A 20469-nucleotide genomic window follows, 5' to 3' on the forward strand; every position below is an offset into this window, starting at 1 on the left:
GGTCACACAGCTCTCATTTTCAGGGGGCTCCAGGAGGAAGATTATAATGAAGGGGATCAGAGGCTTGACCGCTAGGGCCAGAATCTCTGTGTGTATTTCCAAATTACGTCGCCACCTGTCTAACCCAGGTTTAGTTGTGAAGGGCGTGTGCTCGTGATCCTTGCGCCTGTGACTGTGGATGTGTGTGGTTGGGGGGAAGGGAGTATGATACCGCACACGGCAGTCCTTTCTCCACTGAATCCTCATTCCATTCTTTGCACAGAACTCCCCTTCTCGCTCTCAATCTCTTCTTATGGGGCAGAGGGAGGGATTCTCCCAGATTCCCACGGTCGAGCTTTCTGCTAGGCGCGGCTCCTTTAAGACTCGCCCTTTCCCTGGGTCTATTAAGGAGGTGGGGGGGGGGGGTGTGAGCCTGTGGGCCCGCCCCTGGCTAGTGATTGGTCGGTGGGCGGACGGGGGCGGGCCCGAGGGTGAGGGCCTCCCCGCTGCTCGGTACCCTCCGCCCCCCCAGTCTGGGGCTCCGGGTAAAGTTTCAGCCTCCGCACGTGACTCGCCATGGCCGCTGCTTTAGCCCCGCGCCCCTGAGCCACGGCCCCCCAAACCACTCCTCTTCCTGGACCCCGCAACCCCTGACGCCGAGCGGCTCTAAGGCTCAGGGTCAGAGCATACGCTGTGACCGCGGGTGACCTGGACGGATTGCTTCCCCCTACAGCGAGGTAACCTCTCCCCGGGGGATTTTGGAGAGCCTCCGACTCGCGCAGGCATCGGGGCCCCTTGGCCTGTTCCTGATAGAACCCGCGGGTGGGGACCCGGTGCTGGGCGGGTTCCGACGGGAACCTGGGGTTTCCTGGGCTTCCCAACCCGCCGCCGTGCTCAGGGTGGGGGAGCCCCGTCTGTGCGTCTGTCTGCTCCGGTGTCTTCGCGCGCAGCCGGGAGGTGTCTGGGGCCGTCTGCCGCGCGCGTCTCCGGCCGCCGAGCTGTGGCAGACCGACCCTGGGAACTCCTGCCCTCTCTTGCTGTTCTTTTCGCAAACAAGTAAAACAAAAAAGACTTTGAAACCTGTTTGGGGAGAGATCGGATGCCCAACGGACTAGCCCCCTCCTTCTTTTTCTCCTGTTATCTGAGCCGCCCTGTGGTTTGGGGAGAATCAGCCCTGGGGCCCACCCCCACCAGAGGCAGCCGGTTGGGGGGCGGGGCCCATTCAGCTGGTGTCCCCCATTGAGTGCGGGGAGCCCTCAGAATTGGGGACGGGAGCCAGTGCAGTCAGGGGAGGGATGTCTCTGAATCTGGTGGCACTGTGGGGTTGTGGAAGTATTTGGAGGCGTGGGGAGGAAGGCACAGATTGGTCGTCTTTGCTCTGCTGAGGGTGTCTGGGACCTGGTGCCACCCAGAAAGCGAGGAAGCTGCGAGCCAGATGTGTATGTGGGAGGGGGGCGCTGGAAAGTCTGTTTGGCAGTGCCCCTTCTCCTCTCTGGGCATTGCCTTATTGTCAGGCTGCTCCCTGAGAAGGGGGCCAGGCCTCCATTGTGCCAGGCTGGGGATGGGGACTAACTCATGTGAAAATCAGATAAGAAAAGCCCCCCAGTCTTGGAGTCACATCTCTACCATTCATCCTACCTTGGATAGGTTGCCCATGTGCTGGCATGGAGCGCGGTACCCTTGGCCCCCACCTAATGCCAGCTCCCTCTTCTGTAACCAGATTGCCTTCTATCTGCGAGATGTGTGCACATGTATGTGTGTGTATGTTCTCAGATGGAGACTCCCCCACCCCTCCACCCACTGCGGGCTTACCCCCAACCCTCACTTCTGCTCCTGACTGCCATCCCTCCTCCAGTTTCCCAGTTAGGAGATTCAGAGATGTCTCTTATTCCCTTCCCTGGCTGCAGTGGTCACAGGGCAGGGTTGTTCTGGGGAAGTGGTTCAGTAAGGTCGCCAGGTCTTGCTAGGAAATGGGTTCAAGCCCCAAACTCTCCTCCCTGGCCTTGTGCTTGATGGGGAGGCTGGGCCGGGGAAGCCCCAGGTTGCAGTGGGGGTGGCTTGGAGCCTTGGGGCTTCCCCTGTGAGGGGTGGAGATGAGTCTGGGGGAGGGGATAAAAGAGTCTTTGGAGCTGGAGGTGGCAGGGGGGGTGGTTGTGGAGTCAGGGAGTTTGTGACTATGAAAGACGTTGGTGCATTGGGAGGGGCTTGGACGTCAGTTCTGCCTGGAACTCTGGGCCATGTGGGTCCTGAGACAGAGCGGTCACTGGTGTCAGACTTGAGTAGGTCCGTGGGAGTGGAGGATCTTGGATTTGGAGTGTCTGAATGAGTGTACATGAGGTGGGCACCTCAGGACTTTCCTTGCCAGACTGGTAAGGGCAGTGCAGATGCAGGGGAAGTTCTGAGATGACCCTGGGCTTGGAGCGACTTGATCCTGGCTGCCTCCTCTTGTAGCCCCCAAATCCCTGCCCTTCAGGTTGACCCTAAATGCCCCTACTACCACTCTGGGAAACCTCCCTGGTCCCCCTCCTACTCCTAACCATGTGGCTGCCTGGCAGGAAGCTAGCTGTGGGCAGCCCCATCCTGATCACCCCTATGCCTCCCCCGCTGGGCACAGTCACCCACATGTGCCATGACGTGGTTCCTGCCACCCTGTCTATTGTGGGGGGAAAGGGCATTGTCTGAGTGGCCCTTGGGGTCTATTTTGGGGGTATTGACCCAGACCCCAGTTAATTAGCTCCCCTTCCTCTAAATCATTTGGTCCTGGAACCTGGCTCTGTCTGCCCTCAGGGAGCCCCCCCAACCCCCTCCCCACTCCTTGATCAGACTAGAGGTTCTTAGGTGGGTGGTCCTCAGAATTATGTGATGGGGTGGGGCCTGCCCCCAGATAAAACCTTAGTGCCCCGTTCCCTGTTCTCTGGGTGGCATGGACAGGGCAGGACCCTGACTGGGCTGTATGGGTGGGTGAGTTGGGGACTCTTTGGCGTCCATTTAGGAGCACTGTCTGGGTTAAGGGGTGATGGGCGTCTGGGGAAGGTAATCCTATTCCACCCCCCACCAGTGCGATGAGTAAATCTCCTCTCGCCCAACACCCCACACCCTTCCTGGTGGTGGTGGTTTGGGGAGTGTGGGAAGCTGGCAGGGCCCCTGGCAAGATGGCCAGGGTTGTCTTGACTTAATGGGTTTTGGGAAAGGAGTGTGGCAACTGATACCCCAGTTCCCAGGGTTTTGGCTCCACGTCCTCTCTGACGCCTGCTGTCTTTCCTCCTTCTGTTCCCCTCTCCGCCCTCTGGCTGCTGTGTGGAGCCCACAGGGTTTGTGGGGGGATGTGGGGTGGGGGCAAAGTCCTGGATAGCTGTGTGTGTCCAGGGAGTGTTCTGGAGATTGGCAGGACTGGCTGAGGGAGTCTGGGTATCCCTGCACAGTGGGCGGCACATGAGGAGTAGGCCCAGAGTGTGAGAATGTGTCAGTGTCGGTGTGTCTGTCCCGTCTGGCTTGGGTGTGGGTGTCTCTTGCTTCGTCTGGATCTTGCCTCCCGCTCCAGTCCCCGCCCCTCCTCCCTCTCAGCTGGGACCGCCTGCTTGCTCTCTCTCTCCGCAACTGGAGCCTCCCTTGCCTGTTCCTGGAATTTGGAGAGGAGGAGGAGGAAGAGGCAGGCAGACAGACCTCCCACACTCTAGCCCGCCCGCCTGGCATCGTGGGGAAATGAAATAGGTGCTGTGGAACTAAGGTTTCCTTGCCTTCCCCAGACCTTCCAGCACACAGAGTCCAGAGGACCAGGTCTTACAGAAGGGGTCTGGGTCTACCCCCTGCCCCCAGGCAGCAGTGCCTCCTTCTTCTACCCAGCATCCTGCCGGCCAGGGCCCCTGCCTGGACCTCCAGGCACCACTGTCAGCCTGGGGCGGGTGGGGATTAGTCTGCTGCCAGCCTGGCCAGCACCTGTTGCCAACCCCCAGCCCTGTAACTGGAGCTGGCCTGGGAGGGGGGCTGCAAAATGACAGGTGGAATTTCTGCAGCCAGGCAACCCCCCACCCACTGGGTATGCCTTTCCCTTCCGGCCCCGGAACCAGGAAAGCCTCCCCTCCCCTCCCAAGTGTCAACCTGATCTCGTGGATGATGTGCCTCTCCTGCCTGTGGGGGTAGGGCCTGGGAGATGGGCAAGGGGATGAATTTATTGCTCTTTGCCCAATGACCCCCACCCCATCCCTGGCTGCAGAGCTGGGCTGCCCATGTTCAAGTTTTCTGAGCTCTGCTGCTGTGGCTGGACTGGGGGGGAAGGTGGTGGTGGGGTGTGTGGATGGGGGTGGTTCTCTGTTAATGTTTTAATTGCATAAAAACTGGGAGCTCAGCTCCAGGCCAGTGGGGAGTCTGGGTCTGGCTGGCCGCCCGGTTTGGGCTAAATATAGTCTGGGACATCTGCAGAGAAGGGGAGGGGGGTGGCGGGAGGTTCCATTCCCCCCACCTCCGGCCAAGGTGCCCTCGTCTGGGCGGGCACCTTGGAGCTGGGAGGGGGATTCCTCAGCACAAAAGGCAGGGGAGAGGTGGTGTGGGCTGGGCACCGTTGGGACCTCGCCTGCCTGGAAGCCAGTGGACGCCTGAGATGAACCTGGAGGCTCAGGACCAGGGTGGAGTGGGGCGCGCCAGATCCAGTGGCTCTGCCCCCCTCCACCCAGAGCTGCCTGAGGTCAGGCAGTCTGTGTGTCACTGCGCCCGGTGGTATGTCACCGTGACCCACTCTTGGTGTGGCTGTGTATACACACCTCCCTTGGAGTAGCTCCCTCCCAGCCCCTCCCCTGGAGCTTCTGTCCCCCGGGTCCTACCGCAGGTCCCTAGCCCTCCTTCCTTGTGTCCCTCGCCCCACAATGAAACCTTCAGCCCAGGAATCGAGACTTGAGAAGGGGAAGCTGCGGTGGGGAGTTCTCTGATCTCCAGTCACGGCAGGAAGTGGAAGGGAGGGGGACCCAGCGGGGAGAACCATGAGTGGCAGGTGGGGAGGGAGGGCCCATCAGCCCTGCGACCAACTGCGTACACTGCAGTGAGGGGGTGCACCTTCCCAGCTGCCCCACTTCCCTCCATCCAGTTCCAAGTGGGGGAAACTTAGGGGACTGCTGATTCCCCCGGGGTGGGGAGGGGGGCTGCTAACAAGCTTCCTCACCACCCCCCCACTGAAAAAAAAAAAACCTGTCTTCCCGTCACATGACTGTCACTTCCTGTCCCACTGTGGTTCCCGGGATGTTTGTTGTTGGTTGCCATGGAGATGGCCGCCTTGGGCACTACCCTGGCTCTTGTGGGGAGCGAACTGCCCCTCCCTCTAGGCCCACAGTTGGGGTGGGTTGGGGGGGCCTGCCCAGGGGGCTGTTTCAGGCTGAGTGTGTGTGGTCTCCCATGCCCCAGATCCCCGGGCCCCCCAGACTTCTGTCTGTGGGAAGGAGTCGCAGCCACCCAGTCAGACTGAATGTCGAGGAGACTGTGACCACGTCTGGCTGTGCTTGGCTGTGGCTGACTGTGAGTCTGACTAGTTGTGCAGACCTCCACCTGGGGGTCCCGCTGGCCTAGAAAGACTCCCGATCTAGGAACCTCTGCTCCTGTCCCCTTTCCCTTCGGAACCTTCTCCCATCCTCTGTTCTCATGGAAACTACTCTCCCCAGGGAGTTTCTGCGGCTTCTTGGGGTCCGGGCTAGAGTAGGGAGGGGCCCTGGGCAGGATCCCCGGTTTTGTGTGATTTGGGGGTGGGGAGGTGGTGCTCTGCAGCGCCGCCTCTCCCCTCCGCACACAGCCTGCACCCTCTTCTCCCTGACCCCACCGGCCCTCCGCGGGGCAGGTCGTGGGACTTAGTGACCATCTGCCCCACCCCCGGTAGGGTTAAAGTGGGGGAAGAGATTCCCCCTAGTTCCAACCCCAACTGAGTAGGCGAGTATGGAGTAGGAAGTTCCTGGGGGGTTGCTGGATAGAGGGGTATGGGGCGGGGCACAGTCTGACTCAGGCCTGGTCTGGGGTCAGAGCCAAAAGGATATCCTGAGGCAGGAGGGGGGGGCGTTCCCGGCTTCCCTGCAGCGCGGCCCCTAGGGAGGGACGCCGAGAGGGGGGCTCGGAGCCCTGTGTCCTGCTGACAGTCCGTCTGCCCTCAGATTCGGCATTGGCACTCCCAGGGCTGGGGCAGGGCTGAGGAGTTAGCAGGGTAGATTGCTGTAGCCTTCCACCTACACAACACCTACACCTACACCTACACACACACCCACCCCTCTGCTCTCTGTGCTCACCCCCACCTCCCCCGGCCCCCTGCATTGTGATAGTCTTACTTCCTGCACTGCGGAGAGGGGAGACAGTGGTGAGGGGGCAGCTGCCAAGGTGGGGGTGGGGAAAGCCCCGTGCCAGTCTGGTTGTGGAGACAAGACGGTGGTTTCCAAGCTGGGGGGGGGGGTCCCCTTTTGTCTGTGCCCCTTTGGTCCTCCCCCCGGACAGAGCTGCCTTTGTGTGGTCCACACACTCCTGTGGTCTGGCTGTGGCCTCAGCAGCCTCATCTCTTCCTCTTCCTGTTTTCTTCCTTCCCCGTGGGCCGGTCCCTCTCCTTGAGGCCTGGGCTGCCCCCTGCCCTTTCACCTGCTCTCTGCTCCGAGAGAAGACCGGGTGGGAGGCTTCAGCTCTGATTCGGAGTGGGTCCCCCAGTCACCCTTGGCTTTGGAGGCCCGGGGCACATCTCCCAGGGGCCTCTGGGGTGCGGTCCCTGGGGGTGCAGGAGTTGGGACACTGCTCTGATCAGCAGAGACCCCCCCCAACTTCCTCCTTGCAGACCTGTCCTGTCTTGGGCTTGGATTATCCAATTGCCCTTTCTGCCTGGGATTCAGTCACATGGGGAGCCTGTGGACATCAGGCAGCCCAGTGGGGCTGAGGCAGAAGCTTGGGCCGAGGGGGTACAAGTTGGGGAGACTTTTTGGGAGTAAGTGCTGCATCTTGAGACAGGAGTGGGGTGGGGGAGTGGTAGCATCCTGAAGCCAGCCGCTGGACTTCGGGTCTCCCCTGACTGTCTCCAGTGATGTGCCCTGCAAGCGCTTGGGGCAGGTTTTCAAACAGTTCCTAGCTCCAGCGAGGCAGGCCTGGGCTTCTGGGGACTGGTGGGGGAAGAGATGCCCTCCGCCTGTCCCATTCTCACCCAGCCGATCCTCCTCTGCCCTGCCTGGGGTGGTCTCTTTCAAAATGGGGCTGGCCTTGCCAGCTTTCTGCAGCCCGGAGCCGGGTGAGCAAAAGGTAAACAGAGGACGAGCCTGGCCAGGAGGAGAGAGGGGCCCCTGGAAAAGGGCGAAAAGGGAGTAATGTTCATTAGTCTGCTGATCTGAGAAGTCTGGGGGAGGGGGAGAGGTTGTGGCTTTGTGTGTGTGTGTGTATGTGTTTTCCTGGAAAGTTTATAAATAGTTCCAGCCCACTGTTCTGGTTTGAAATCTGCCCTGTCCCTCCCTGCCCTGCTCTGCCAGCTCCTGGCAGGGGAAGGGGGTCCAGAGAGGCTGGGTCTTTGCTTTTGCCAGGGCTGGACTCCCTGCCCCCCACCCTCAAGTTGAGCTTGAGCTTTGGGTGGCATTTGCATATGATTCATTGACTGTCTAGAATGCTTAGGAAAGCCCCTGTCGCCCCTTCTTTTAAGCTCCTCAATCCTTATCCCCTTTTCTCTCAGCCTATCCAGAACTGCCTGGCCTCTATTCCTTAGGAGCCTTAGTTGTGGGGGAACTTGGGAACAGGGAGGAGGAAGTGGATGAAGAGGAGGGCAAGGCCAGCTGGGTTTGGGGACCCCTGGCTCCCCTCCCCTGAGGGCAGGGGAATAAATCGACTATCTCTCTTCCCCTCCTCTGCTCCCCAAATCCAAAGGTTTCCCTTTTTTGGTTTGTGAAATGAAAGAAGGGAATTTGGGAAAGGGTTGTGGTCAGGCCTCCGCCCACACCCCGAGTATTCCTCTCCCTACATTCCGCTCCTTGGTCTGGGGGGAAGACAGACCCTGGAAAATGGGTAATTTTCCTGCCCAGCCCCGTCAGCAGATACTAGCACTGGCTGGGGAGAAGGAGGGGAGTGCTGACACATGGGCCAGGGAGGCTGTGAGGTGGTGCTGGCAGACGTGGGGGAAGCGGGGGACCCCGTTGCCCAGCACCTCCTGTGTGCCAGGCACTGTGCTGGGTGCTTTCCAGGACTTTTATCTCCGAAATCACACAGCCAGTTGTTGAGGTGTGCAGTTCACAGCCGAGTAAACAGATGCTTAGAGAGGTTAAGTGACTTGTCTAAGGTCACCCAGAGTGGCAGAGCTGAGATTTGACCCTTCAAAACCTTTGCTTCTTTCTGCTGTCTTCACAGCTCGGCCAACTTTTGCCTCTCTCTCTAGATGTGTGACTCTGGGGACCTAAGGATCCGGTGGCTGGGACTCCTGATGCTGGGGAAGGGATCCTGGCACCTTTGAGGGTGGGGGGGTCCCCAGCGGGCAGGGGTGCCTGGCTGGTGGTCAGCGCTTCGGCCCTCCCCCCACCCGCTTCGTGCTGCGCTGAGGCTGAGCCCGGTGTATGGGAGGTGAGGGCCTGTGGTTTTTCTCTCCCTCGAGGGAGGGTGCCCGTGGGCCGTGGAGGTGGCAGGCACAGGGTGGAGGTTGGATGTGGGTAATTTGTTTTCCCTTTCTTTGGTGCTGGTTTCGATTCTCTGACAGTGTCTTCTCCACCCTGGGTGCTGGGGGCCAGGGCCCAGGCATCTCCCCGAGGGTGGTCATGGTTCCAGAGAAACCTTCTGAGGCCGGGCCTGTGCTCTTTGGCCCCACCCGCCTCATCCCTGCCCTTGCCCACCCCTGTTCCCTGGCCAGCCTGGCCCTTGGCCCATTTCTGTGACCTTTACCCCCTCCCTTGACTCAAGGCCTTCCCCAGGGAGTTGAGTAACTTTGCATTGAAGTTTGCAGGCTGAGCTCCTTTGGTGAAGCTCTCATGGGGGTGGGGGCCGCCTTCCAGCCTCTCCCTGGGGTGTGTATCTGTGAGTGAGGTTTGAAGTATGGTCCAGTTTCAAACTTCTCAGGGGCAGAGTTGAGGCATATTAAGGTGGCTGTTGTTAGTCTTTCCTTTGGGGTCAAGGGTGAGCTCCAGAGGGTCCAGACTGAATCCGCCCCCACCCTCCAAAAGCTGGGTCAGGAGGCCTGGAGTCTGGAGTGAATGGCTTCCTGGGCCTCACCTCAGGAGGTAGGCCCCCCTATGGAGGGGAATCCACTGGAGTGTTTCTCTGTGTTTGTGGGCCCTGCTGCTGTTGGGGGGCTGGCCCACAGGGAGGCAGGTGCAGAGGCCAGCCTGGCTGGGTGAGGACCAGGGGAAGTACAGTTTGGGAAACCGTGAGGCTGTGGTTGTGTGTCTTTGAGGACCTGTGTCCTGGGCTGTGCATGCAGACCTGGAGCCGGTTCATTGTGTGTGGAGCCCAGGTGTGGAGCGATCGTGTATCTGGGTTCCCTCTCCTCATGAGCCACGTGCGTGTCTGCACGCACACAGGCTGGGTGCGCAAACATGCCCTTGCTCACCGGACGCTTTCCCTAGAGCTCTGCGTCTAAGTTCCTGCAAATGTGTGTGTGTGACGTTTTCCCTAGAACTCTGCGTGTAAGTTCCTGCAAGTGTGTGTGTCTGTGTGTGTGTGTGTGTGAGGGTCTGACTGTCAACACTACTGAGGCTCAGCCAGCCCCTCCTTCTCGTGCTGGCTCGAGTTCTCCTTGTGTGGGGCCCCTCAGGGGTGTGTAGGGGGGCCAGGGCGGCAGCTGGCCCAATGGGTGGGGCCCCTGTTCCTCTGACGTCAGCCTCTCTGCCTGGGAGGGAATCGGCGGGGGCCTGGGAAGGAAGGGGGCACCTCATTCAGGAGTAAGAGAGGCCCTAAGGAGGTCATAATTAGTAACAGTAAAAATCATGGTCATTAACAAGGTCCAGATTTCACTCCTGGGGAACTGCCCCCTCCCTTGCAAGTACCTGTCCCTACCTCCCCCCTCAGCCCTGCACAGTCACAGGCTGGCTGGCTCGCCCAACTGGGCTCAGAAGTCCTGGCCTTGTCCACAGTGGCCTTGGCAGAACTCCTCCATCTCAGGCATGGTTCTTGGCCAAATGCTGGCCATGTGCGTGTCCCCTGGACTTTAGGTCTGAGGCTGGAGCCTGGAGCTTGGAACATGGTATGGCCTGAGCTTGGAGAGGAAGGGGTTGGAGGCCATCATTATTTTGAGTCTCTGTGGCCCTGTTTTCTTTTCTTCTCTTTTCTCTTCCCTTCCTCCCCTTTCTTCCCGTCCTCCCCTTAACAGCTTTATGGAGATATAATTCATATACCATAAAATTCACCTATTAAAGTGTACAATTCAGTGGTTTTACTATAGTCACAGAGTTGTGCAACTATCACCACGTTCACTTTTAGAAATTTTTCATCACTCCAAAAAGAGCCCCTATACCATTCAGCAGTCACTTCCCATTTGCCTCAAACCCACACCCACACCATCCCCCCCACCCCGTAACTAACCACAGTCTACTTTCTGCCTTTTTAGATTTGCCTATTTTGGACATTTCATATAAAGGGAATCATACAACAGGTGGTCTTTTACAACTAGCAGAATGTTTTCAAGGTTTATCCATGATGTAGTATATATCAGTACTTTGTCCCTTTCTAAAAAATATTCATTTCTTTATTTATCTGGCTGCTCCAGGTCTCGGTTGCAGCACTCAAGATCCTTAATCTTCGTTGCCACCTGTGGGATCTTTAGCTGCGGCATGGGAACTCTTAGTTGCAGCATGTGGGTCTTAGTTGCAGCATGTGGGATCTAGTTCCCTGACTAAGGATCAAACCCAGGCTGCCTGCTTTGGGAGCACTGAGTCTTAGCCACTGGACCACAAGGGAAGTCCCACTGCTTTTGTTCCTTTTATGGCAGAACACTCTTCCATTGTATGGATGTACAGCATTTTATTTATCCATTCATCTGTTGATGTTCATTCGGGTCGATTCTACTTTTTTGGCTCTTAGGAGTGTTGGTGTAAAGGTTTGTATCCATATACAGGTTTTTGTGTGGACTTCATGTTTTACCTTCTCTTGGGTAGATACCTAGAAGTGGAATTGCTGGGTCATATTACTCTGTGTTTAACCTCCTGAAGAACTGCCAGCCTGTTTTCCAAAGCAGCTGTACCATTTTACATTCCTGCCGACCATGTGTGAAGGTTGAATTTCCCCACACCCTCACCTACTTGTTGTCAGCCTTTTTGATTATAGCCATCTTGGTGGATGCAAAATGGTATCTCATTGTGGCTTTGATTAGCCATGTTTCTCTTTTCTTTTTCATATATGTCACATGTGTGTGTATGTGTGTGTACACACACACAGTCATATATAAATACATGCATGTTTATTGATAGTTTATATATTTCCTCCTAGCCCTCTTGTGGATGCTTCTCTTTCTCTTTCTTTGCTCTTGTTGCCGCCTGTCTGTCTCACTGTGTTGTGGAATTTCTGGGTTCACCTCTGTCTCTTGCTACCTGCGGTGTTATCTGTGTGTATCCTCAGGCCCCAGCTGTTCAAACAGGGTGTGGATTTGTGTATACGCTGATGGTGGTGGGGGCATCTGGGCTGTCATCTTCTGCCCACCTCCCACTGCCTCCAGGGAGGTTGCTTCTGCAGGCAGAGGATGTGGGTGAAGTCTGAGCTCCGTCTCCCTTGCCCCTTCATTGTGGGTGAGGGGAGTAGGGGGCTTCCATGCTGGGTAGTCCCCTGGCATACTCTCCACCCCCGGCCCATCATGCTGTTAGGCAATGGAGGTGATACTCAGGAGTCCTCAGCTCCCATTTCCCTATTTGTAGGTATGTAAACGGGCCTCCTCCCTGGGCCTGTGGGACAAAACCATCTGGGGTGCTCGGGCTTGGATTTGGGGGGGGAAGTGGTGTAAGCAAGGCCCCCTGGCTTAGGAGTCATTTTTCTGAGAAGTGCCAATGCTTTAGGGAAGCGGCTTTTCCTCCCCCTCCCTCCTCCTCTCAAGCACACGTTCTCTGTATCTTGACCTCAGGTAACCTGCTTTGGGGGAAGGAGGGCCAGCTGCCTTTCTCTGCTGCAGGAATCCTCCGGGGTGGCATGGCAGTGTGGACGCTTTGCTCTCAGGACTGTGGGTGAGAGGCCCTGCTGCTGGGCTCTGTCCCCGTCTCCCCAGCCTGGCTGTGCTGTCCTGCCACCCCCAGCAGTGTCTGGGCCCTACTCCCAGGCTGTCTCTGCCAGCCAGGCATGGTGCCAGCTGTCTGCTCAGCCGGGTGCCACGGGAAAATCTCCGGCCGCCCAGGTTGGGGAGCTCCACGGGGAATGCCTGTGAGCCCGCTCCTCGGTGCCCACTCACCTGTCTTTTCTTTCTCTGCAGCATCACGGGACATGGCCCCCACAGCCGCCTAGCCGGGGCCCACCCAGGAGAGGCTTCCTTTTCGGCATCCTGAAGGCCCGCTCTGGACCTTCCCGGGAAAGTGCCAGCTCGCAGAACCGCTTGACCAAAGGACTGGCTCTCGGGACGTCCCCCAGCCCACCAGCCCCCCCCTAGAGTGGGGGTGCCAGGAGCCTGAGATTAGCCTGCTGGCCTTGGACTGCAGCTCCGGGACGGAAGGGGGGGTGGGCTGACCACCCGAGTCCCCTCTGGGCCCAGGCCCCATGCCCCGAGGAGAGGCGGCCTGAAGCCCGCCAGACTGTCTGCCTGCGCTTCTGACTGTGGCCGCCTGGCATGGCCAGCAACAGCAGCTCCTGCCCAACACCTGGGGGAGGGCACCTCAATGGGTACACGGTGCCCCCCTACGCCTTCTTCTTCCCCCCCATGCTGGGTGGACTGTCCCCGCCAGGCGCTCTGACCACTCTCCAGCACCAGCTTCCAGTGAGCGGCTATAGCACGCCATCCCCAGCCAGTAAGTGGGGTGGGGGAGCGCTGTGGGAGGGGGCCGTGGAAGGCGGCAGGCCTGAGGCTGGGCCTCTGGGCACATCTCTTCCTCAGCGGCCAGGTCTCCTCCAGACAAGGGGGACCGCCTGGACACGGGGGCTTGAGGATGCATCGCCGTGGCTGTGTTTGGTGTTGGGGGTGGCACACAGTGTGGAGAGCTGAGACAATGCTGTCCTCTGGCCCCTCACGCCCCCTCCTGTGCTCCGCCGTTGAGGGCCTTATAAATAGCTCCAAGCACTGGACAAGGAGGCTGGAGGCGGGTAAACAAACCTCTCGACATTTGGTGGGGATGGCTGGTCTACTGAGAACAGCACCCCACCTCCCCTCCACCCCATCCAGTGCCTCTGAGAGAAGGCACCCCCTCCCTCACTGCTGGCCAGGCTGGATGGTGCTTCCCTTTGTGGGGAGGGGGCCGGGGCAGGGGAGGGCCCCACAGGCAGCCTGGTGATGGGGAGAGTGTCCGGGGAGGGGACGCTAGGCCTGGACTCTGGCTGTGGGCGCAGGCCTGCTCTTGGCAGGGCCTGTGTTTTCTCTCCGCCTCCGCCTTCTGCCATGGGGGTCGCCTGTTGCCTGGGTGGGGGTCTTGGTACCCTTCCCTGGCCAGGTAGTGGGAGGTGGCGGCAGCTGTGGCCAGCTGGCAGAGTCCAGGCCTCGGTCCTGCCAGGCCGCTTACAGTAACTCTGGCCCCCAGGGCCCAGCTGGGCGCCAGGCCAGGGTTTGGGGGAGGAGGGAGCCGGGGCCTGGCCTGGGGCGGGAGGGGGTGGAAGCAGTAGAAGGGGGCTGTGGATGGCGGGCTGGCCTGGCCGGTCAGCTGTTGACCTGGGAACCGTGTCCCATCTCTCCTGGCGGGCAGGGACTGAACACCCCACCCCGGGCACCCACCTCCTCTCCCATGGCCGCTGGCAAGCTGCCTGGCACCACTGCCCTGTGCGCCTGGCCGGGCTGGGTCAGTGCCCCCTTCCCAGCGTGGGGGCAGCGCACTCTCCCCGGAGCCAGGGAGTCTCTTTGTCCCTGGGGCAGGCCCTGGCCGGGCGCCTCGCTGCCCGCACTGGCCGGCTGCCCACCGCCACCACGGCTTCCTGGCTCGCGTCTTCTGGCTTGCACGGTGGCCCCCTCCCTCTCCAGCCCCACCAGCCCGCTGAGAGCAGGGGCTCTTAAGTCTGTGCTCCTTTAGGTCCCTAACCCTCTGTGCCCCGGGGCAAGGGGGCAGGCAGATGCTGCCTCCTCAAACCTCCACCTTCTGTTTCCTCCCATGGAGGGGGCGCAGCGGGCAGCATTGTGACCCGGGAGTCAGAACGATTCTGGCCTGGTCTTCAGTCTGTGCTCTGTGATGGGAGAGGCCAGTCTCTGAGTTGGATGATGCTGGGCCAGTCTCTGAGTTAGGGGATGCTGGAGAAGGGGCGGGTGGGTCTGTGGTGCCTGGGATCTGTGTGGGAACTGGAGTTCACATCCCAGTTCCAGGAACTGGAGCGTCTGCTTCCCGCCAGGGTGGGGTTCTTAGGGAGGGAGAAACCGAGGGCGCTCAGCCTGGTGCTGGTGGACAGCTTGCTCTTCCTCAGGTGATTGGGGACAGGGCCCTGGCTCATGGAGGGCTGGCCTGATCCCTGTCTTGTGCCGGACAAGCGGGTGTTTTGCTCTCCTTTTTGAATGTTGCAAGCTTCTTCCTCTTTCTTCGAGGTGGGTGGGGAGGGTTTCCGGGTACCCCACCTCCCACCCTGGTAACCTTCTTCCCCCAGGGTGGGGTGCCCACATTTCTGGTTAAGCAATGCCCCTTCCGGCCCCCCTCCCCGTGTGAGCCAGTGGGTTTCCCTGCCTCTTCCTAGTAAACAACAACACCTCTGCTCACCCAGACCCCCAGCTTCTGAGCTTCTCCCCGACCTTCCTTCCCCTTAGGTCAGGAACCTCCCCATCCACCCCGAGGGAGCCAGGCATCTCCCTCTTTCTCGTGGAAGTCTGCGGGACCTGGTGACCCTGGCTTTCTGCTCTGGGTATTGCAGCATGACAAATCAAAGTTCCAACCTGGAAGCACCTCGCCTTCTCTGCTCCCCCCACCTGAGGGCTGGTGCTCGGGGCCAGGTGTTTCCCAGGAGGGTGGACAGCTGTGGCCCCCATCCCCACCAGGAGCAATTATATGCTCTGGTCCCCTGCCACCCTTTCTGCAGGCAGCCTGGCGCAGGAGGCCCCCTCCTCCCACTTGCCGCCAACAAAGGTGTTTGGGTAGTGCCCCCTCCATCCTTCCAGCCCTCTCGCCAAGTTGGGGCGGGGGGAGGCTGGACCCTGGGTGTGCTTCAGAGACTTGGTGGCCTGTGGAAGGACAGAACTGTTCTCTAGGTCAGTGGCGAGGGGTGGGTATTTGTCCTGCTGTCCTCTCCCGGAAGCCAGAGTGGGAAGTTCCAGGGATGATACAAGATCCCCACCTCCAAACCAGCCCTGGGGGCTTGGTCTCTTGAGGACTGGTATTTACTGTGGAGGTTTGGGATTCTGTGTGCCTTGTAGGGAGGGTCAGGGTTGTGTGTGTTTTGGGAGGGAGGTCAGGGTTGGGTGTGTATTAGGGGTGGCGAGGTCAAGGTTGGGTGTGTGCTGGGGAGGGGGTCAATGGCTTAAAAGTATTGGGTGAGAGGGTCAGAGTGTGTTTGAGGAGAATCAGATCCAGAGCCGGAGGGGTGTCAATGTGTTTGTGTGCTGGAGGGGGGGTGACTTAGGGCAGAGGGTAAGGGGGAGGGGTCTATGATGGTGTTGTGTGTGTGGAGGGGGAAGGGTCTCTATTTCTTATCGCTAGTCTAGGCTGGAGAGGAAACGCACCTGCCTTTCTTTATTGCTTGCCCTGGGAATTCCATGGGGTGGGAGGGGTTGCTGTGGAGTAGGCTGTGTAGTTTGAGTTCTGGCTTTGCCATTTACAAAGTGTGACAGCCTCTCCGAGCATGTTTCCTCGTCTGTAAAACAGGGATCTAAGCAGAACCTCCCTCAGAGGGCTGAGATTAGGCAAGATCGCCGACGTAATGCACTCTGCTCATTGCCTTGCATGCGCTCATCGCTGTCTCGCGGCTGTGGTACCCGGGTGTTATGATAGGGGAAAGGGATCGTGACCCTTTTCTGGGTGGGAGCTGGAGAGAATGGGATGCTAACATCTGTGGAGCACCTACTGTGTGCCTGGGACCTTATCTCTGTTTTACAAATCTTAATCCCGACAATCCGGGAGAGGGACATTATCTCCATTTACACATGAGGAAACAGCGCTGGTGGTTACGTGGCTGAGCTGAGTGACCCTACAGCTGGGCTGTTTTCTGGCCTCCAGATAGGCAGCCCCGGGAGGGTATGGTGGGGAGCCCTGGGTATGAGGAGTCTGGGGGGCGGATCAGGGCCATGGTGAAACCACCTCTTCCCTGGCTGAAGGTAGGAGGAAGCCCCGCTTCTGCTTCAGGACCTCCCGCCTTCACCCAGCAGGGGGCGTAGGGAAGGCCTCCCCCTAGCCACGCCCCCTCTTCTGTTTTTGATCCTGAAGGCTGGAGGGAAAGAGCGATAAGAGGCCGGGGCCAGATCTCCATCCTGTCCTGGAAGCTGCGGATACAATCTGTTCACACCCATCCCCGCCCCCGAATCAGCCCACTGCAGCCCCCGGAGTTTGCAGAGCTCAGCGGGCACCCTCCCCCCATCTCCAGACAGACACTGGAGGAACAGAGTGTAAAAGGCACTTTCTTATTCTTATTTTGTTTCCATTTGTGGAGTGGGGGTAGGGAAGTTGGAAGCCTTGGGGAGAGGAGCTGGGGATGGGAGCTGGGAAAGACTGGGTCCAGACTTTTCGTTTCCATCCACACATTTGTCCTGTATGCCTAGAAACGGGTGAGCAGCTCTAGGGTCTGGGGGAGCCTGGGGAGACTTCCTCTCTGCCACTCCCTCTCCTCCCACTCTTTCCCTGGACAATAGGAGAGTCAGCCCAGGGGGAGGGGGAGCTGCTAGCAGTGCCCTTCCCGGGGCCCAAAATGCAGAGTCAGCTGAAAGACTGTTGGATGGGGTTTTGAATGAAAATGGGGCCCCCCTCACCTTTTATCTTGAAGCACTGGTAGTGCACAGACCCCCTCAGGGCCGGATCCCAGCATGGGCTGGGGGAGGGGACTCCGGGAAGGAAGCCTGTCCTCTAGGCTGGCCCAGACCTGAGACATAGTGTGTGCCCATGCCAAGGGCCCTGTGCCCATGGGGATGTGCCAGTGCGGGCCTGACCACCCTTTGAGGGGTAGTGTCTGTGGAAAGAGGAAATGTTTCCCTTCTCCAAATCACTTTGGGGTGGTGCCCACAACGCCTTCTTCCTCCTCTCCTTTTTCAAAGGTGGGGCACAGCCCAGGGAGCCGGACCTCCCAGGGTAGACCAGAGGCCCTCAGCCCTGGCTAGATCAGAAATAGAGGTCCTCCCCTCCCCATTCTTACTTCTGAGTTGCAGAGAACCTCAGCCCACAGACCAAGGCCCCTTTGGCAGAAGTCTTAAAGGACAACTCTTCCTGTGCAGCCGGGGGCAGGTCACTCAACCTCTCTTGAATCTGTTTCCTCTTTAAATCAAGACTCCTAATCTGTTCCTTGCTGGGCAGGCTGCTAGGAGGCCACAGTGACCTGCTTGCTGGTGAGGGCCTGGGCGGGCTTCAAGTACCCTGCAAGATCAGTGGTGACGAAGGGAGGCGGGTGGTGGAGCTGGTGTTGTCTTGGGGGACGGCACCCTGTACTGGGATCTGATGTCTGTTCAGCCCCCCCGGGCCTCATTATTTCCTATTTGTTATCTCCTCTAGATGGGGTCAGGGACCGGAGGGAGCCCTGCCTGGGGGGGTGGGGGGGGGGCAGTTCAGCCCACACCTGCTGAGGGTCTGCAAAGCACACAGTGCTGGAGAAATTATGGGGGATGTGGCAGAGGACAGGGGCCCCATGCTTGCCACTAGGTCCTCCCCACCTCCCCTGCTACCCCCAGTGGCCAGCCAGAACCTGCTGGAACCTTCCTTTTCCCCTCTTCTCCCATTGCCCCAGGACACTGTGTTCTCCTCTGACCTGCCCGGTGACCTTGCTATTGTCCAGAACAGACATCTCACCCTGACTTCTCCCCTTCTCCAGCTCCGGAAATCCTATCCATCCTTCAAGGAACATCTTGAATACCGCCTCTTCCCAGAAACCTTCACAGATGTTCCCTCTTCCTCACTCACTCTCCACCCCATCCTCCACCTCCTTTGAATGCCTGCAGGTCCTTATTTTTTCCTTCTATAAAACTCATCTCTCTCCCACAGAGGGACTCCTCTCCACCTGGTACCCACCGTGAGCTGTAATCATTTGGGAGATCTCTTCCCAATCACCAGGTCTTTGCTGGCAGGGACAGTCCCCGATCCCCGAGCACCTCAAAGCTGCGAACATAAGGCCTAGCACATAACTGGTGCCCTGGATCTGTGTCATTGGGAGGAAAGATACCAAGGGCCTTGGAAGCAATCTGCCCTCTTCCCCAGCAGTCTCATCCCCAGCCAAGGCTTGCATCTGTGCTCTAGGTCCCAGCATTGCCTCTGTAGCCCAGACACCTCACTTAGGTGAGACCTTGCTTTGGAGCGCCACACCCACCTGTCCCCCAGCCCAGTAGACTTTGCTACTTTCCTGGAACTTTGCTGTAGCCCGAGCCACACACTGATTACTTTCCTTTATCACCACTGGCGGGAGACCTGGGTTTGATCCCTGGGTTGGGAAGATACCCTGGAGATGGGAAAGGCTACTCACTCCAGTATTCTGGCCTGGACTGTATATAGTCCATGAGTTGCACAGAATTGGACACGACTGGGCAACTTTCACTCACTTATCACCACTGGCAGTTTCCTGGGCTGTGCTAACCATTGTGTGCTGCCTGGACTGTTCTAACTGGTCTCTCCTGCCCTCCTACCATCCATTCTCCACACAGCTTCACAAGGTTAAAGCTGATTTGTAACACTGTAAATCAGATCTTGCCTCTTCTCTTCTTGGAACCTTTCAGTAGTTTCTCCCTGCGTTTGAGAGAAAATTCAGCAAGCCCACCTGGTCTGGTCTCAGCCCACCTCTGCAGCCTGGTCTTGTGCTCCTTTTCTTCTTGAGTTGTATATGCCATCCACCCTAGTCCTCTGATAGTTCCTTGAGTAAACGCTCTAATTATTATAACCCCAGGACCCTTGCATAGGCTCTTACTGGAACTCCACTCCTTCCTGCTCTTTGCCTAACTAATTTTTAAACTTCTACTTTTTCTTTAGGTCTCTGCTTTGACCCTCCAACCTAAATTAGGTGCCTACATTAATTCTCCCTCAAGCTTACTTGTTCTTTATATGCTTACTTGTGTCATAATACCAATTATCTCAGCTTGCAATTATATATATTTATATATATATATATATGCAATAATAAACATATGTGTGATTATTTGCTAAATGGCTGTTTCACCATAAGGTCTAAAAAGGCAGGCTCCCCATGGTATCCACCTAGGAGGTGATCAGAAAATAGTTTTCCTTGCATTGGCTTGGCATGGTGGGAATATGGGCTTTGATGGCAGAAAGTTCAAATACTCTATATTAGCAGTGTGATCTTGGACAACCCATCTGACCTTGCTGAGACCTTAGTTTCTTTATTTGTAAAACAGGAATAATAGTGTTTATCTTTTGGAGTGGCTGTGAGGATTACCTGACCACATAATTTAGAAACCTGGCTTTAGAATATCCTTGGGAAGCACGTAAATTCCTATCCCTTTTTAGAATGAGGAACTCGGCTGCAGGGCCAGAGGGGGCAATAAGATGTCCTCTTCTCCCAGGGCATCCCCCCACTTCCCTGGACCTATCCAACCTAGGCCTTTCTTCCAGTGAAACAGGCCTCCCGAGGGCTTCCGGGAGGAAGTGGTCAGCTGGAAGGCCTCAGCCCCTCCTTTTCTCACTCCAGGGCTGGGCGGTGCGGTGGGGGGCCCAGGGTGGTTCCGCCTCTGGGAGACACCCTGGGCGGGGCTTTGCTCGACGGAAGCACGCAGAGCGTGGAGGGAGAGCCCCCCTCGGCACAAGCGTTTCTGCCCAAGCGCCGGAGCTGCCGCTGCGGGTTCGGTCGGGCGGGTGGCCGGAGTCACACATGATGTCACAGACAATGACACAAGCCGGGTGTCTCATTCTCACACTGCCCGAACTGCACAATGTCACACCCGGGACACCCTGCAAGGCGCTCACACTTGGCCACAAGCACCCTGGCCCTTCGTCTCCGGCCGCCACTCCCGGCGTCTCCCGGTTGGGCAGGGGGCTGGCGGGCGAGCCCCGCGGGCAGGCTGGCGAGCGGGTGATGTCACGGGCAGCGGTGGGTGGGTCACCCGGAGGTGAGGCGCCGCCAGGCGAGTTCAGAGAGAGTTCAGCCGCATTGCATTAGGCAAATGAGGCCCGGCCTGGGTGGGGGGTGTGTTGGGGGTGGACACCGGGACCACCCCCCTCCTCCCGCCCACCACCTCCTTCTTCGCTGTAGCTTCGCGGGGCCGGGGACTGACCCAACCACTGGGGAGGCTGGGAGCCGGAACTGGGATGGGGGAGACGCCCGTCCCTCTTCCGTCCTGTTGGAGCC

General features: G+C 58.5%; 1 protein-coding gene across 3 annotated transcripts in view; it reads left to right on the forward strand.

Annotated features, from left to right (window-relative positions):
• The window catches only part of RARA (retinoic acid receptor alpha), a 44298-nt gene that overhangs the window by 9854 nt on the left and 13975 nt on the right, over positions 1 to 20469 (forward strand). The window contains exons 1-2 of one of the 3 annotated variants that reach the window (XM_061143962.1): positions 517 to 716; positions 12341 to 12869. In XM_061143962.1, coding sequence (XP_060999945.1) covers positions 12692 to 12869 — 178 coding nt within the window. In that variant the 5' untranslated portion in view covers positions 517 to 716; positions 12341 to 12691. Of the gene's footprint in view, positions 1 to 516; positions 717 to 12014; positions 12099 to 12340; positions 12870 to 20469 lie in introns of those variants that run through there. The other 2 variants (XM_061143964.1, XM_061143963.1) reach the window with 2 other exon arrangements.

The sequence above is a fragment of the Dama dama genome, chromosome 5 (assembly GCF_033118175.1).
Source record: "Dama dama isolate Ldn47 chromosome 5, ASM3311817v1, whole genome shotgun sequence".
NCBI lineage: Eukaryota > Metazoa > Chordata > Mammalia > Artiodactyla > Cervidae > Dama > Dama dama.